This window comes from Ranitomeya imitator, chromosome 6, assembly GCF_032444005.1.
Source record: "Ranitomeya imitator isolate aRanImi1 chromosome 6, aRanImi1.pri, whole genome shotgun sequence".
In the NCBI taxonomy this organism is placed as follows: Eukaryota; Metazoa; Chordata; class Amphibia; order Anura; family Dendrobatidae; genus Ranitomeya; species Ranitomeya imitator.
This window is the reverse complement of record NC_091287.1, coordinates 390167117-390185281: the sequence shown is the minus strand read 5'-3', so window position 1 is coordinate 390185281 and position 18165 is coordinate 390167117. Positions and strand designations below refer to the sequence as shown.

Below are 18165 nucleotides of genomic sequence, written 5' to 3'. Positions count from 1 at the left end.
GGACCAGAGTTGGGACTTTTTTTGTAGATTGAGTTGAAGCTTTTATTGGGAAAATTTTACATAACATTTTGGATCATATTTATCCGGTGCCCTACGATGAGCACTTACATTGGGGTTTCCATGTAATTCTCCAAGTAATGTGATTCAGAGGAGACCCCCGAGGGATCAATCACTATAATGAGGCAGCAGAGTAACTCTGGACTCCGTCTGGCCTGCAATAGCTATCGCTCACAGAATTTAGGGGGTTAAACTACTGGGAGCAGTGCGGGGAGCACGCTCCTGGAAATGAAAGCCGGGTGTCAGCTGTCAGATTTCACTAAATACCTGGCGGCGATAGCGCAAAATCGCCAGGAAATATCCGTATGTCCAAGGTCGAGAACTCCTTCCCACCATAGACATATGGATGCATCCACGGTTGTGAAGTGGTTGAATAAATCTGTGCATATAATGTAGTGTGTGTTAATAATATACTCCCCTAGTGCTGCTTTCTCCAGTATCCAGCACAATGCTGCTTTTCTTCTCAGTGCCGTCACTTCGGCTTACGCTATGCTCTATGTGTGAGCCACAAGTCATTTACAGTGCACGCCTATGGGGTCTCGTTCTGACGCTCCATATACTTACATTGTAAAAGCCTCATTCAGGTCATGCAGAGCGGTAACGTCACTGAGGAGCAGAAGAGGAGTATATTAACGCACACTACATATACAGATTTAGTATATACTATCAGAGTGCTTCATATAGATGAGACAACCCCATAGTAGAAATAATGGCTCACATCCACGATTGTGGCGACGCCAGAAATCTGACACCATCTTTTGCCACAAATCAATTTACACAAAATTATTGATTTGTACCAAAAAACAACAGATGTTCTCCCCACACTAGACTGTTTCCAAAGTGTGTGGAAAAGGTGAAGTGGATTCGGAGAGTCTAAAATCGTCCCAATATATACACGAGCATGCATTAGTGCACCTTGCTGTACATCGACAATAAGTAACAGGCAGTCCTGGGCACAGAGGAACCTATCACTGGTACGTGTCAGCACCTCTACTGACACTGTCGGGAACACGTGGCTTGCGTATGGGGTCTTACATACCTTTTTTCTTGCTTGGGGAGTCTGTTTTTAGTGAAGGCTTCACCTCAGAGATTGTATCAGCAGCTTCGAGGGAGAGGATTTCCTCCATACTTGGGGAGCTTGGGTCGGTTTCCAGGGCGGGCGGCAGGTCGGACTCAACCTGAACACTGATTGAATGAGGTCGTGGTTCTGGCTTATACACCGTGCAAATGGCGTCCTCTATAGACGTTTCTTCCTCCGTAGGCGCAGACAGCGCCTCAGAACTGATCACCCTAAAGTGCGTGGTTTCAGATGGTGTAATCGTGGCCGTCCGTGGGTGATCTGTCCTTTCCTTTTTGCTGACCTAAAACAATAACCAGTTAGCCATTAATTCTCTAAACCCATATTTACATTGGCTGAAATGTAGCCAAGCTGTAATATGAAAGCCAACCTGAGAATTATGGTCTACGAGCCGCTTCGTTGGCCTGTAGCAAGATCAGGTTAGTGTTAACCCTTCACTCTTCCCCTGTACACAACAGGCCTGGACATTGCATGCATGTTCAGAATCCGTGAAAGGCGAACACACAAATCAGTTATGGACGCACGGAAAGGTTATTTAAAGTGAAATTGTCAGAATGACTTTACTACTGAAAGAAGGCTGTATAGGTCCTAGTACAAAAATAGTTTTACCTGTTTGTAGTAATCCAATCTGACAGAGCCCAGAAATCAAGTGTTGAGCCCACAAGCAAATTAGCCTAAACGTGCATTGGAGGTGTGCCGATGCCCTCCAAATGTTTTGAGCCCCTCCCCCCTAATATAACCATTGTTGTTCTAGTACTTACACAGCCAGACTAGTGATGAGCAAATGTGCTCGGATAAGGTGTTATTCCAGCATGATCGCGTGCCAACCGAGTGACTTCACTATGTTTGAAAAATATGTTTGAGTCCCCTCGGCTGCATGTTTCGCGGCTGTTCGACAGCCCCAACACATGCAGGGAGGGATTTTGCCTGTTTGTTAGGCAAAAGGAAAGGGAAAAGTTAGAGCTTGATGACAACTTGTGTATTTTTTGCATCAATTTTGGCACCAGTTATTTCAGGTTCCAAAAATGGAGCTGGGTGCAACTGATCTAAGAGCACAAGTGCACCCAGCCCAAGTCTTATTCATGGGAAAATGGAAAGAACCTTTAAAATAATGCAGTCAATGGATGAAGATGCGAGACACCACGTACCTTGGCGGACTCTGGGAAACCACCCCATGTCCACTCCATCTGGGGCTCTGCTCGGAGCAGAGGGTCTGTCGCTTTAACTTCCAGCTCAGAATCACTCTTTGGACCCATGGACTGGCAAAAGTCACTAAGTGAAAAAGAAAAGAAGATAAAAACAATCCAGACTCCAGAACACTACACTCAGAAATTATCTCCTTAGATCTCTTATCTAGTGAAGCACGCCACCCGAGTGAGCACTGGGGTGCCATTTACGCATCCGTGTATCACTGGTGCAAGAGTGTCAGCCCTGCATGTTTCACGGCTGTTAGGAAATCAATAAACATGCAGGGATTGTACAGCCGCGAAAGACGCGGGGTGTCGAGCATGGCGCACTAGCACCAGCGATACGCAATGCCTGAGGACCCAGATCCTCACTCGAGTGGCGAGCATGCAAGGCTCATCACTACTCTTCTCCTTAATAAGCACATTCTTACACACAAAACCAAATATTCAGCGCTGGCGATGTCACATAATCCAGGTCTAATGTAGATACCTGTCCAGTGGAGAATAGTCGCCATCAGATAGGGCATAGTGATCTGATGAATGGCAGATGAAAGCTTCTCTGTACTCCTCCTCCTTTAATACAGAGCTTGAGGGGGACCTGGAAAGAGAAAGACGCAAGTTTCAACATTCACATAATGTCCCCAGACAGCTACACGAGCATCAGGAGCTGGAGGACGAGGGGTAGAACAAGGGGTGGTTACCAGCCAACCAAGAACACTGGGCAGAAGGAGCAGAATCTTTTCTAATTCCTTCACAAGGTACAAGATTGGGATAGATGGGATCCATGTAGAGGTTAAATAGTCAGGTATTACTTATTTAGTGCCAACGCTAAGGCTTGCCATGGAGGCTTAGGCTAATTTCAGTCAAATGTGAAATACGAATAGAAGACCCGGTCCGACCTGATCGGAGCCGACTGCTTCATACCGGCCTATGTCAGCTCAGGTCGGGAGGTTCAGCGGTCAAGTCGGGTTTGTTGAGATGAGAAAAGCCTGTGTTTCACCGACACTGGCCTAAGCTTCCCCTAACTGTCCAAACTGGGCATGCATTTATGTGTGGAGGTCAGGAAAAGCAACCGTCAGCTGTGTAAGGCCTCCATAAAGGGGTTGTCTCACAAGAAACATTTACGAATGCACCGGATCTCTCTATTCATTGCCATTGGAATGTGGGGAAAACGGGGGACTCCCATTCTGTAGATGGTCGCACACTTAGGATCTGCACCTATCAGACATTTATGAGACAACCCCTTTAAGGGGTTATTCCACCAAGCCACAAAACAGGTGTTAACTTGCTGAACACTTGGGGGCCCACTACTGGGAATACCATCAATTCTAAGAACGGGGTTCCGAAAAGGCCCTATTTAGTGTCAGAATCTAATGTATTATTTAATATACCCGTGTTAACCCCCTGTTTTGCGTTTTCGTTTTTCACTCCTCTTCTACCCAGACCCATAACTTTTTTATTTTTTGGTCAATATGGCCCTGTGAGGGCTTATACTTTGCGGGAGAACTCGCTGCACGAGAAAAAAAAAAAGCCATCAACAAAAACCAAGCCCTCATGTGGACAGAAAAATAAAAATTGGTACCTCTGGGAAGAAGGAGAGAAAAAAAATGGAAATTGGTCCTGTTGTGAAGGGGTTAATTCCACCTCATCAACAGGTGTGGACTTGATTACCATCCGTAATTTTAAATTACTGCGCTGTTCAGAAATAATCAGATACACAACTGATAAAGAGGAGATTATGGAGGTACAGCTGCCATGTTATGGCATCTTTAAATCTAAATTCTAAAAATGTATAAAAAAAAAAAATATGGAAGGAGCAGATTACAGGCGCTTCATGAGAAGATGTAAAAAAAAAAAAAAAAAAAACAGAAGACAGCAGAAAACATAACTGGAGAACAGAGGAAAAACTGCCGACATTCAGCTGCAAGAAGTCTTTAAAAGTTTGGAAAGAGCGCCCTCGTGTGGTGAAACAGTTGAACTATTGGGAGCTCGGAGCCAGAATTGCAGGCATCATCCAATTTAGGCCGTTATCTCATTTGTATACTGGTTCAGCATTTTACATCTGTGGATTTTTGTTTTGTTTTTTTAAAACAAAAAGGTGTATGCAAAAAAATGTAACATCTTTATATTTAGAAGTGAAGCAGTCAGGAAAGAAAAAAACTAAAAAGCTCCGACTGCGCTACAGTTGGTTGCATTGTGGACACACATCACACTAAGCGAGAGGACGCAGCTACATATGACCGGCGGTGACATCATTAAGGTTATCGCCGTCAGCTCAGCGTGTCCTGGATGCCAGGCTGAGCAGGCCATTACTTATGTCACCGCTCAGCAATGCATCCAGATGTAGCAGAGTTGGAGCTCGTCGTGGGACATATGGATTATCAGCGGAGAGTACAGAATAACTGATTTTCACAATAACAGATGGGTAAAAGGTCCAGGGAGTGTTATTTCAATTAAAGGGAACCTGTCAGATCCCCCGTGCCCCTAGCGCCACCAGCGGTTGCGTCTGCATATTGAGACACTGCCTAACAGTCCAGTGTTATATTACATAAACAGATCTTTCGAAAAAGCATGTATTTGTACAGTCCGTTTATGATCTGTAAATGCGGGCTTTAAGTAGTCGAGAGGGCATTAGTGTCCCCCATGTTATGCCCCAGGGCGAGATGGCACGACATGCAGACCAGCGCTATGCTTACATCGTTCATGCACGCAGCTTTTCCCCCGCTCATCACTGATCCTCGGCAGCCGCATGCATGCATTCTGGCTTCAGAGAGGCGCAATGCGCATGTGACCGGCCAGAACCTAAATGATGTCACCGCCGGTCAAACACGGCCGCGTTCTCACGCTCAGCGTAAGCTAGTAGCTGAACTGCAACATTTGTCACCGCTCAGCAATGCAACCAGATGTAGCAGGGTTGGAGCTTGTCGTGGGACATGAGCAGCTGACATCAACCCCAAAAAATATTACCCTACTTGCCACCGCACCAGGGCGAGTGGGAAGAGTTGGGCTAAGCACCAGAATATGAGCAACTAATACATACGCCTTTTCTGGGGCGGCTGCGGGCTGCTATTTTTAAGTTGGGGAGGGCCAATAACTAGGCCCCTTCCCAGTCTGAGAATACCACCACCTAGCTGTCTGCTTTAGTTTGGCTGGTTAGCAAAAATTGGGGGGACCCCAAGCAGTTTTTTTAAATTATTTATTTAAATACTAGTAATGAAAAAAAAAAAAAAGCTGGTTATCAAGAATATAAGGAAGACCCCACATCATGGCTGTGATGGAGCTGGAAGTGCCCACACAGGAAAAGCTTGTTGATTGTTGAAAGGCTGCAAAACCCGAACAGTAACATGGACTTCAGGGAGAAGTCCATGTTCAGAGTCCATGCATGGCCAGCAAGTGTCCGATACGGACCCCGGACTTTACCTCTCGGGTTTGCCGATCACTAGTTATGACACGTTTTGTGCTTAGGGGATCCTGAGCAAGAAACGTATCAGTTTCGATGCTGCACCAAGTAATTTTTTTGTATTTGCTCACAGGTACAGTGGTTTTAAATGTTAGAATAAAGACTGGACTTTAACGTAATGGAGGTGCTGGATTCCCTCTACAATACGTGTATTGGATGCGATGCCTGCCTACAATGATCATGCACAGAGAGGACCTCCTCTACTCCTCGGCAGCCATTAAACTCATAAGTAACCCTCACGCTGCTGGCATTACTCTATAGTCACCTCTGAGGATGAACTGGACTTTCTTCATCAGAGCTTAATTCAATGTCAAAGATTTCCTCTACTCCTGGAGGAATGGGGACTCCTTCCTTTTTGTCATGTTTTATTCGCCTTCTCTTCCTTTTTTTCTTCTTCACAGATCCAGTTATGAAATTCTCAGCCTCCAAAGTATGAGAGGACAGGGAGGTCTTCAGGTCTTCTGGAGGGTTTGGCACGTGGCTGTGGACATTCTTAAAAAAATGAATCTCTGTGGGAATTGGTGAGGTAGCCAAGTATGCGGGGACTGGTTCCTGGGGACACAAGCAGACACGTATTAAAGGGATGACGTACGGTACTTGTTACACCACTCATCAGAAGTCACCGCACAATGAGAAATCCATGAACTAACGGAACCGGCTATGTTCACACGCAGAGTTTATTTCTGAAAATTAAAAGCCGCTTTCTATAGTAGCAGTATAAGCGGAGATTTCAGAAACCTCACGCACGCTATTTTTCCACTGACAATTTGAAAATTACAACGTTACATCTTTCAGCGCTTTTTTTTTTTTTCACGCGTAGAAAGAAATGAAGAAAGAAAATGCTGCAATACAAGCAGAGCTTTTTGTGTTTGAAGCGTTTTAAATGAATAAAACAAACTGTAATCACTTGTAATCAGAATCTAAAACAAACACCATCAAAATGAGTAAAAAATGCTTTGAAAACACATTATTTTTTACTACCAAGAGCACAGGATTGGCTGCAGAAAAAGACGCTGCATGTGAACACAGCCTAACTGCCTGCAGACAATGGATTAGAATTATGGTGCAGAAATAGCAGCGCTCCATCCTCCAACATTTGTCATCTTGGAAACAACAACGTCTTCAGTGTAAATGTATCTACACGGTCTAACATTTCTACATATTCTGGAATAATGACCATTGCAGTGTGACTGGCCGCTATAAGCAAGGCCACATTTTCTTAGGCTTGATAAATGAGGCTCATGATTTCCTTCCGTTGCATTGACGGGGTTTGCAAAACGGAAAACAGTGAGGGCAGTGCCTGTAATTGTGCCCTGTACACACCAAGGCCGCAGATCCTGTGGCCATCACTGTCCCAATGGGCCTAAACACTGACTGAACATTTACTTCTGTGTTTTTGCCAGAAATATTAAACTGCGACTGAATGACTCAAGAATTATCGTGGCCATTCAGGACAGGAAATATGGAAGCACAGCTCTACACCCTTGTGTCAGGAGGTTAGACAAGCAATGACCTTCAGTATTCTGACACCAACGCTACTTACATTTTCTTCTTCAGTTTCTTGCACAAAAAAAGCTTCACCGTTGTCTCCGAGTTTCATGTGCAAGTCTACGGGTTCGCCATTGATTTCAATGTCAATCTACACAGGGAAAAAAATAAAACATACTTGATAAATAAAACCTTGTTTTTCCCATGGTTTATAACAATCAGGGACTGTACTCGTTAACATACCACTTTTTCCTTGGACCGAAGAACTCCCAACTTCCCAAAGCGGACATGGAAAGGTGAGCACAGGTAAGTGCCATCCTGCTGACGGACAACGATGATATCAATGCAGCCCGAAAGGGTCGCCTGGTTGATCCCCTTGTACAGCTCCCGCACGGTGACCAGGACCTGCCCGGCAAGCTGACCAACATAGTTCATAGTTTGAGACTAGAAAGAAAGAAAACGGGAAGAAATTAGAATGATCTATAAACCAACACTTATAAACGCACAGCGCACAATTCACACACGGTGTACACAACCCAACTGTGCTTCATGTCAGCACAGAAGCCAGATTCATCCCATGATGGACCCCAATCGCGCCTTGTAGAGGGTCTGTCTGCCCTTTCACCTGTGTAAGTTGGGCATGTTGGGCTCGTATCTGCTGCACATAAGCCTCCGATGTAGCTACGTTCTGCGGATTTTATTACATTGTCACAAATGTCCTTTTCTTTTACATCTGGCTCATTCATGACAATACAAACCCACCGAGAATTCATCAATGATTTCAAGGGGCAAAAAAACCATCCAGAGTCTGAGGACCACATCCCTCCCTTCTGAAGTTTCAGATAAAGTACTGCAAGTGCTAACGCGCGAGAAGATCCAGAGTCTGAGGACCACATCCCCCACCGTCTGAAGTTTCATATAAAGTACTGCAAGTGCTAACTCGCGAGAAGATCCCCCTTCAGACTTTGCATGTGCACAGTCTTCGCACACGTCCAAAAATTCAGCTGCTTATCTTCACACTCCAGTTCCCAAGCAGGAAGCCATCAACATCAACATGAAATCCAATGTCTTGTAGCTTGGGGCACCACCAGAACACTGAATGTAAGGAGCTTTTAGAGGGGTTAATCTATGACTGAAGTATTACAGTACTCGCCTCTACTGGTCTCATCAGTGGAAGACTAGCCAATGTTCGGTCACGTGAGCACGGACCCATAACTAGAGAGTAGAGGAGCTTTTTAATGTACATCTGGTTTGGATCTGATTTCTACCAGTTTTCGGTCAGTGTCCTTTTTCCTTACAAATTCAGTAGAATGGTTTGGCTTTTGGGTACACATTACTACAGTACAGTGAACAATGGTATGATGCCAGTAGAGCAGACGTACACCCCAGAACCTGCGACAACGCACAAGAGCAGAAGGGACAAGCAGGGCAATAAGAGAAACCAATGCAATAGTTTCCTACTGCAGGTCTGGAAGCCGAAGCTGGTGAGAAAGCCTTGGGAGCCAGCAATAGTCAGATTCTACCTGGGCCAAACACATGTGAATCCATGTGAGCAGTCTAAAGTAGGGTGCATTCACACAGTTCTAAAGTGGATCCACTTTAAAATCTATAGCAAAGTTTCTAAACCCACTTTTTTATGTGGATTTTTCGCGTTTTTTTTCGCGATAAAAAACACATACAATAAGCATCCCATCATTTAGAATGAATTCCGCATGTTTTGTGCACATGATGCGTTTTTTTTCGCGAAAAAAACGCATCGCGGTAAAAAACGCAGCATGTTCATTAATTTTGCGGATTTCCCACTATAAAATGCATTGGGAAATGTCCGGAAAAAAAAGCATCAAAAACACGGCAAAAACACGCAAAAAACGCATGCAGATTTCTTGCATAAAATTTCAGGTTTTTCTCAGGAATTTTCTGTAAGAAATCCTGAACGTGTGCACATAGCCTGAAGGAATTATCACTAAGATTAAAGGGACTCTGTCACCTGAATTTGGAGGGAACAATCTTCAGCCATGGAGGCGGGGTTTTGGGGTTTTTGATTCACCCTTTCCTTACCCACTGGCTGCAATATTGGATTGAAGTTCATTCTCTGTCCTCCGTAGTACATGCCTGCACAAGGCAATCTTTCCTTGCGCAGGCGTGTACTATGGAGGACAGAGAATGAACTTCAATCCAATATTGCAGCCAGCATGCAGCCAGCGGGTAAGGAAAGGGTGAATCAAAAACCCCAAAACCCCGCCCCTACGGCTAAAGATTGTTCCCTCCAAATTCAGGTGACAGTGTCCCTTTAACATTGCCAGCCTACACTAGTCCGGCAACGCCCCTCCCTGTGATAAGCAGCTCACAGTCTATGGACTTTATACATGGAGAGCCTGGTGTGGGCAGGGTTAGCTTTCTCAGCTCTGCTTAATTCTAATTCTAAAAGGCACTGATTGTGTCAGAACTAGTGATGAGCGAGTATACTCATTGCTCAGGCTTTCCCCAGCACACACGGGTGGTCTACGAGTATTTTTTTAGTGCTCAGAGATTTAGTTTTCATCGCTGCAGCTGAATAATTTTCAGCTACTAGCCAGCCTGAGTACATGTGGGGGTTGCCAGGTGGCTAGGGAATCCCCACATGTACTCAGGCTGGCTAATAGCTGTAAATCATTCAGCTGCGGCTACGAAAACTAAATCTCCGAGCACTAACAAATACTCGGAGACCACCTGAGCAATGAGTATACTCGCTCATCACTAGTCAGAACTGCTGCACCCAGTAATCTAAATGATACATTGTTGGATTCAGCTTCTTTTACCTACAGTAAGCTGCTCTCAGATGAGGTAGCAAAAACCTGCTAGAGATTCCCTTTAAGAAGAGAGTAATTGTCTGAGGCCATCACTGCTATCGTCATTCCCCTTTTGAAGGTGGTCTTCCTGTTGACTCTCCAGTGCTCCTGTTACTTCCATGTTCACTGAAGCAGGTGTAATTCATCCCTTCTGCTTCCAACCTGGACACATGGATATCACTGAAGTGTAATTGTAGTTAAGCCTCATTCAGACGTCAGAGTATGGACCGTGATGCACAGACTGGCCAAGGGTCTCCTGACCTGAACTGTATTCCTATGACAGTCCAGTTCAGATCAGTAGACCCACGTGCAGCCTGGCATCACAAGCCGTACACCGACGTCTGAATTAGTGATGGGTCGTTCATGAACGATCCGATACAAAGAGGCGGCTACCTGCTGTGAACGATGGGAGCCAGCAACCCAGCGAGAGCCCCTCAATTCTCTAAATAGCTCTCACTGAGCGTAAATTCCAGTGTTCTGTAGATGTAACTCCGCCCACCTGACTCATTAAAGTAATTGGCTCCCTCCAAGTGTGCGTAGTTTCAGTCATGGGTGCGTGGAGTTTCGGTTACATTCACTTTTTTTTTTTTTTTTTTTTTTTAAATACGTGTTCACATGTTGTGAACACATTTAATAGGGATCCATTTAGGATCCAAAGGAGCGGACTCTTCTTGTTGAGCGGAGGCAGATCACCATAAAGAGCCGGACTGCCCAGAACTAGTCTGAACGAGGCTTTATACAAGTACTGTTAGACTGATCAACAAGCGCCAACAATGTTCAGTGGAAAACAAACGTCAAGTCATCAGGTAGACTGTGGTGCAGTTTATGACACACACAAGAAGTGAGGATGTGGTCAGGAGGTTATAGCAGTCCAGCATGTGCTACTTTATCTGCAGGTTACACAACAATGCCCCACCTCCCAACATTCACTTTTCAGTAAACACAAAGGTCATGTTTTTCTCTCGGAGATCAGATTATCTTCTGTACATGGCAATCACAACAGACATTTCCCTTATATAATATTTCCAGGAGCCAGAGGAGGAAAGCATCTACCCTGAATACATAACAGGTAGAGAAGCAGTGAGGCCAAAAAGAAGCATACGCTACTGTAAGCGAGCGTGCGCGGAGAAGGTGTTATTCCAGCATGCTCGTGCTAACCCAGTGTCTTCGGCGTGCTAGAAAAATAAGCATGTGCAGAGTTAAATGTTGACCAACAATTTCTCATTTTTCCAACGAAATTTACAAATTGTTTTTTAAGGGACCCCATCACTATTGAAGTGATTTTGAGGGGTCTATATGACAGAAAATACCCCAAAATTACACCATTTTAAAACCGCACCCCTCAAGGTGCGAAAAACATTAAAGAAGTTTATTAACCCTTCACGTGCTTCACAAGAATTAATGGAACATGGAAGGAAAAAAAAAACGAACATTTAACTTTTCTCACTAAAATTTTACTTAGACTCAACTTTTTTTTTATTTGCGCAAGAGGAAAAAATGGATCCCCAAATTTGTTGCGCAACTTCTCCTGAGCATGCAGATACCGCATATGTGAGGGGAAAAAAACTACTGTTTGGGTGCACGGCAGTCTCGGAAGGTAAGGAGCGCCATTTAACTTTTTGAATGCAAAATTTGCTGGAATAAATAGCGGATGCCATGTCGCATTTGGAGAGCCCAGATGTGCCTAAACAGTGGAAACTCCACACAAATGACACCATTTTGGAAACCAGACCCCGCAGGAAACTTCTCTGGATTTGTGGCGAGCACCTTGGGCCCCAGGTGCTTCACAGAAGTTTATACTGTAGAAAATAAAAATCAATGATTCCAACAAAAATGTTTTTAGTCCCAATTTTTTCATCATAAGGGTGCGACAGGAGAAAATGAACCCCAAAATCTGTTGTGCAATTTCTCTTGAATACACAGATATCCCTTATGTGGGGAAAAACTACCCTTGGGGTGCACGGAAATGCTCAGAAAGGAAGGAGTGGAGCTTTAAAAAGCAGACTTTGATGAAATGGATAGCAAGTGGCATGTTGCGTTTGGGGAGCTCCTGATGTACCTAAACAGTGGAAACCGCTGTGGGCAACAATGCCCACAGTATCATACGTGAATATTCAAGCAATACCAATCAATCGCCTGACACTCCTAGCAGGCAGAATCAACATATTAAAATGTTATTTAAATTGCCAGTGCAAATTTAAATATATAGACAATATAACTACAAAATGTGAAAACGTGTATACATATGCATTACCATCAAATGACAATATGCTAATAATAATACATATAAATAATTATTAACAAATATTATAATCAAAAAATAAATAACAAAATAACATAATACAAACAAATATATAGATGAGAGTGCTGTGATATTAAATATGGGCATTGTTGTCCTTACAAATTATGGCGACTGTGCATTATCTATAATAGACTAGTATGTTCCTGATGCTGGCATTGGCCGCGGCATCATTTCCGGTGCCTCATAATGAAGTGTACGGGTCACTGACGTCACTTGGGATTTCCCCGTGACCCACACCGCCATATTGGCACCAGATGTGATGCGGTCAGTGGCGTCCGTCCTGTCAGCCACATGCGCTGCCACATGTTGATGTATGGAGGGATATAAAAGCCGGACATCGGGGACATGAACATCATATTGCCCCCTCCTCCCCCCGAGGAAGCCGAAAACGAAACGCACGTAGGGACGCGTGTCTACATCAATGGACACTGATATGGGTAAGAGCTTATAATGGGAACATTGGCTCTCTTTACATAGGTCTTTACTATTTGGTCATTTGGGATATATTCTGCCTTATACCTACCGTATGTATTAGTAGGGGATTATAACCTCCTTCATACTGATTTATGCACTGGCACTTTATTATCTTGTAATAGCTGGTTATGTGGACTCTTTGCCCATATCTAGTTCCTATGGTGTGACACCTGTCATTGGTGCACCTGTACCTTATATTCAAATAGCTGTTTTTGATATTTATTTTTGAATTGCAACTGACGGTGTTTTGTATTTACATCGTGTATCTTCTCAGATTACAATATAATAGATTTCCCAACTCCTCAGTTATGCATATATGAAGAATGCTTTCAGAGGCTTAGTAATGGTAATTATCTGGGTAAGCGTCAGCAGTGTGATCATAGTTCCTGTCCTCGGGGCGCATTGTGATTACTGCAGTAACAATATTTACAATATCCTGATGAACATGAATGACCTCAGTGGCAACAACAACAGCATCACTGATCACTGTGCCTGCCCCCATCAGAGGCTTTTAGGAGCAACATGTCCTACTATAGAAGTACGGCCCGGACTCATACATTCAGGCATTTTGCAAGCCAACATAAAAGGGAACCTGTCAGCAGATTTTGCCACCATAAGATATGGCCACCGCCTCTCAGGGCTTAGCTACAGTATTCTGTAATGCTGTATATTACCCCCCGATCCGACCTGCAAGATAAGAAAAATAAGCTTTATTATACTCACCTGGGGGACAGTCCTGTGCGCTCCGGTCCGATGGGTGTCGCAGGTCCGGGTCCGGCACCTCCCATCTTCATCGCTCCACAGCATCAGCGCTCCTACGCAGGTGTACTTAGCTGTCCTGTTGAGGGCAAAGCAAAGTACTGCAGTGCTCAGGCGATGGGTCTCCTGGACCTTTCCCGCCACCTGCACACTGCAGTACTTTACTCTGCCCTCAACAGGGCACTATGTGAATGCAGCCTACTAGAAGGCCCAGTGTGCATAGGCTGCTATTGTTCTTGGCAGCTAACACAGGACGATGCACCACCGAGAACAAATGATCTTTTGTGCTGTGCTTTAAGTTAACGCTTAGGCTATGTGCACACGTTCAGGATTTCTCGCAGAAAATTCCTGAGAATTACGGACATTTTCTGCAAGAAATCCGCAAGAAAACCGCATGCGTTTTTGCCACGGTTTTTTTCGGACACTTCCCAATGCATTGGAGTGGGAAATCCGCAAAAAAAACGAAAAATTAATGAACATGCTGCGTTTTTTGTTGCGATGCGTTTTTTTCGCGGAAAAAAACGCATCATGTGCACAAAACATGTGGAATTCATTCTATATGATGGGATGCTTATTGTATGCGTTTTTTTTGCCGTTTTATAGCGTTTTTATCGGGAAAAACCGCAAAAAAAACGCAACGTGTGCACACAGCCTCAAGCTTTAGGCATCATTAAATAAGTCCATTTTTTTTCCATATTAGAAGAAAAATGAAAAAAAAAAAAAAAAAAAGGTGTTCTATACGCATTATGTATCAGGAGAGGTGCGGTTGAAGGGGTGGGTGGAATTGGGAGTCCATGCGCTTCACTAAGAGATACCTGGTGAATCCTTTCCAATATCTCTAGCCATTGCCCTTCTATTGGAACAATCTCCACCCCCCACCTCTCCTTACTATGTACTGGATATTTACTTAGCGTTCATGTTAAGGATCTATATAATAGCCATAATATTACTACAGATGTGTTTTTAAGTTTACTAACTAACTGTATAACAGTATTTTGCTCATATATTTTCAAGCTGGTTTTTGTGACGTCATCATTAAACACAACTGGAGGCATTTGTAAAAATCCTTTGAATTAATTAATATCAAACTCATTGTCTGAAACTATCCGCGCTCTCCACCTCTCAAAGCCAGCCAAAATTATCTGATTGACCAACCAAGGGGTTTCCCATTTTGCAAACATTCCTCTATTTGCTGCAATTAATCTTATGCATTAATAATAAGGTATGGTGGAAGATTTAAAGTATGTGCACACGTTCAGGTTTTTTCGCATTTTTTCCGCGATAAAAACGCAATAAAAATGCATTACAAACTGCAGACATATGCATCCTATAATTTAGAATGCATTCTGCAATTTTTGGGCACATGCGTTTTTTCCCCACAAAAAAAAAAAAACGCATCACGGTAAAAAAAAGCAGCATGTTCATTAATTTTGCAGATTTTCTGCGGTTTTCCCACTATTCTATGCATTTTGGAAAAAACGCACAAAAAACACAAAAAAACGCATGCGGATTTCTGGCAGAAATGTCCGTTTTTTGTCAGGAAATTTCTGCTAGAAAAACCTGACTTGTGCACATACCCTTAAAGGTATTACTCTGCAGGGTTTCGTACAATGATGGCTATTCACCCCCTGCTGCAAAAGAAGATTTAGAGAATTTTTACCGGTTTCCTCCTATCCTCTAGTCTATAGTGTGTATCGCCAACCTTCCCTCTATTTTTGCTCTGTAAAATCTCCAGTTTAATAAGGGCAGTCCCCCCTTTTCCACAGCAATGATCTGAATATACCATTAATAACTTTAAATGTGATGGGATCCAAACTGGTGAATTGTTAAGACGATAAAGCAGCTGAGGCATCCATCTCATTTCAATAAAGTTAGCTCTTCCCACGACTGATAAAAGGAAGTTTAGATCATGTGTCTTTTTGGCAATTTAGTTTTCCACCAGTGAAAAAACACTGATAACAGTAATGGTGCGTGTCCACTGTCCGGATTGCCGGCGCTTTGGACAGAGTGGAAAACCCGCTCCGCCCAAAGCGCCGCCCCCTTCTGTACGCGCGGTGATTCCAGATGTGTTCATTGCACACATCCGGAATCTCTGCACCATATACATAGGGCCCTCTGATTTACCGAAGCGTCGCCGCAAGGTAAACAGACATGCTGCGTTCTAAAATGACGCTACATGTCCGTAAACGCAGGGCCGCCGGATGCGTGTTCGCACGCATAGTGGAGACGGGATTTCAGAAAATCCCCCCCACTATGCTGTAACATCTGCTGCGGGTGGAACGCTGTGGTTGTATGCAGCGTTCAGTCCACAGCTAATCCGGATGTAATCCGGCTTGTGGACACATACCCTCATGGTTAAAACAGAAACTGACCAAACCCTGGTGAAACTCCGATCCAAAATTACGGTAATAACGTTTGAGTTTTTAAGTACAAGAAAAATCAAGGTCAGAATGAGTCCTTAGGCTGAATATACTCCAATCCATTAGATCAACTTCCAAGCACTATACACACACCAGAAAACAAAAATTGCATGAAGAGAAAAATGGATTTCAATTGCATATATGGGACAGACAGCTGCAGAAAACATCTGGGAAAAGCAGAGTTTATTCTGTACAGCACAATTGTGTGATTTGTAGCACAAAACACGGAGCAGTTAGCGAAGTGCCAAGATGCTATACTTCAGAAATGGTCTGGCCATGTTTGACAACCCCATTATTGCCATAAGAACTCAGCATAGCATCATGTAGTGACAGATTTAAAAAAAAAAAAAAAGCCTCTTCCTTAACCCCTTCCCGACCTGTGACAGCGTATGCGTCATGAAAGTCGGTGCCAATCCGACCTGTGACGCATATGCTGTGTCACAGAATGATCGCGTCCCTGCAGATCCGGTGAAAGGGTTAACTCCCATTTCACCCGATCTGCAGGGACAGGGGGAGTGGTAGTTTAGCCCAGGGGGGGTGACTTCACCCCTCCCCCCCCCCCCGTGGCTACGATCGCTCTGATTGGCAGTTTCACTTTCAACAGCCAATCAGAGCGAGTTGTAATATTTCACCTATTATAACTGGTGAAATATTACAATCCAGCCATGGCCGATGCTGCAATATCATCGGCCATGGCTGGAAACATTGATGTGCCCCCACCCCACCGATCACCCCCCCAGCCCCCCGATCTGTCCTTTACACTGCTCCGCTCCCCTCCGTCCTCCTGTCCGCTCCCCCCCGTGCTCCAATCCCACCCCTGTGCTCCAACCACCCCCCCTGCACTCCGATACACCCCCCCTGCAGTCTGATCCACCCCCCGATGCTCCAATGCACCCCCCCAGTGTTCCGTTCCACACCCCCCCGTGTTCCGATCCACCCCCCCGTGCTCCGATTTACCCCCCCATGCTCCGATCCACCCCCTGTGCTCCCCCCCACCCCATCATACTTACCGAGCCTCCCGTGGTCCGTCCATCTTCTTTCCTGGGCGCCGCCATCTTCCAAAATGGCGGGCGCATGCGCAGTGCGCCAGCCGAATCTGCCGGCCGGCAGATTCGTTTCAAGTGCATTTTGATCACTGCGATAAAACCTATCACAGTGATCACAATAAAAAAAATACTGAATGACCCCCCCCCCCCTTTGTCACCCCCATAGGTAGGGACAATAATAAAATAAAGATTTTTTTTTTTTCTTCCACTAAGGTTGGGGTAAGAACTAGGGTTAGGGGTAGGGTAAGGGGTAGGGTTCGGGGTAGGGTTAGGGTATGTGCACACGTATTCTGGTCCTCTGCGGATTTTTCCGCTGCGGATTTGATAAATCCGCAGTGCTAAACCACTGCGGATTTATGGCAGATTTACCGCGGTTTTTCTGCGCATTTCACTGCAGTTTTACAACTGCGATTTTCTATTGGAGCAGTTGTAAAACCGCTGTGGAATCCGCAGAAAGAAGACACATGCTGCGGAATGTAAACCGCTGCGTTTCCGTGCAGTTTTTCTGCAGCATGTGTACAGCGATTTTTGTTTTCCATAGGTTTACATTGAACTGTAAACTCATGGGAAACTGCTGCGGATCCGCAGCGTTATCGGCAGCGTGTGCACATACCTTTAGAATTAGGTCATGTGCACACGGTGCGGATTTGGCTGCGGATCCGCAGCAGTGTTCCATCAGGTTTACAGTACCATGTAACCATATGGAAAACCAAATCCGCTGTGCCCATGGTGCGGAAAATACCACGCGGAAACGCTGCGTTGTATTTTCCGCAGCATGTCAATTCTTTGTGCGGATTCCGCAGCGTTTTACACCTGTTCCTCAATAGGAATCCACAGGTGAAATCCGCACAAAAAACACTGGAAATCCACAGTAAATCCGCAGGTAAAACGCAGTGCCTTTTACCCGCGGATTTTTCAAAAATTATGCTGAAAAATCTCACACGAATCCGCAACGTGGGCACATAGCCTTAGGGTTCGGGTTGGAATTAGGGTTGTGGTTAGGGTTAGGGGTGTGTTGGGGTTAAGGGTGTGTTGGGGTTAGGGTTGTGATTAGGGTTATGGCTAC

At 44.6% G+C, this 18165-nt stretch overlaps 1 protein-coding gene across 2 annotated transcripts in view; it reads right to left on the bottom strand.

Annotated features, from left to right (window-relative positions):
• LPIN2 (lipin 2) overlaps nt 1-18165 on the bottom strand; it is a 102664-nt gene that overhangs the window by 59123 nt on the left and 25376 nt on the right. For both annotated transcript variants that reach the window (XM_069731148.1, XM_069731147.1), the window contains exons 2-7: nt 7514-7714; nt 7326-7421; nt 6048-6334; nt 2813-2920; nt 2284-2407; nt 1097-1418 (exon numbers count right to left, since the gene is read on the bottom strand). In XM_069731148.1, coding sequence (XP_069587249.1) covers nt 1097-1418; nt 2284-2407; nt 2813-2920; nt 6048-6334; nt 7326-7421; nt 7514-7705 — 1129 coding nt within the window. In that variant the 5' untranslated portion in view covers nt 7706-7714. The remainder of the gene's footprint in view (nt 1-1096; nt 1419-2283; nt 2408-2812; nt 2921-6047; nt 6335-7325; nt 7422-7513; nt 7715-18165) is intronic.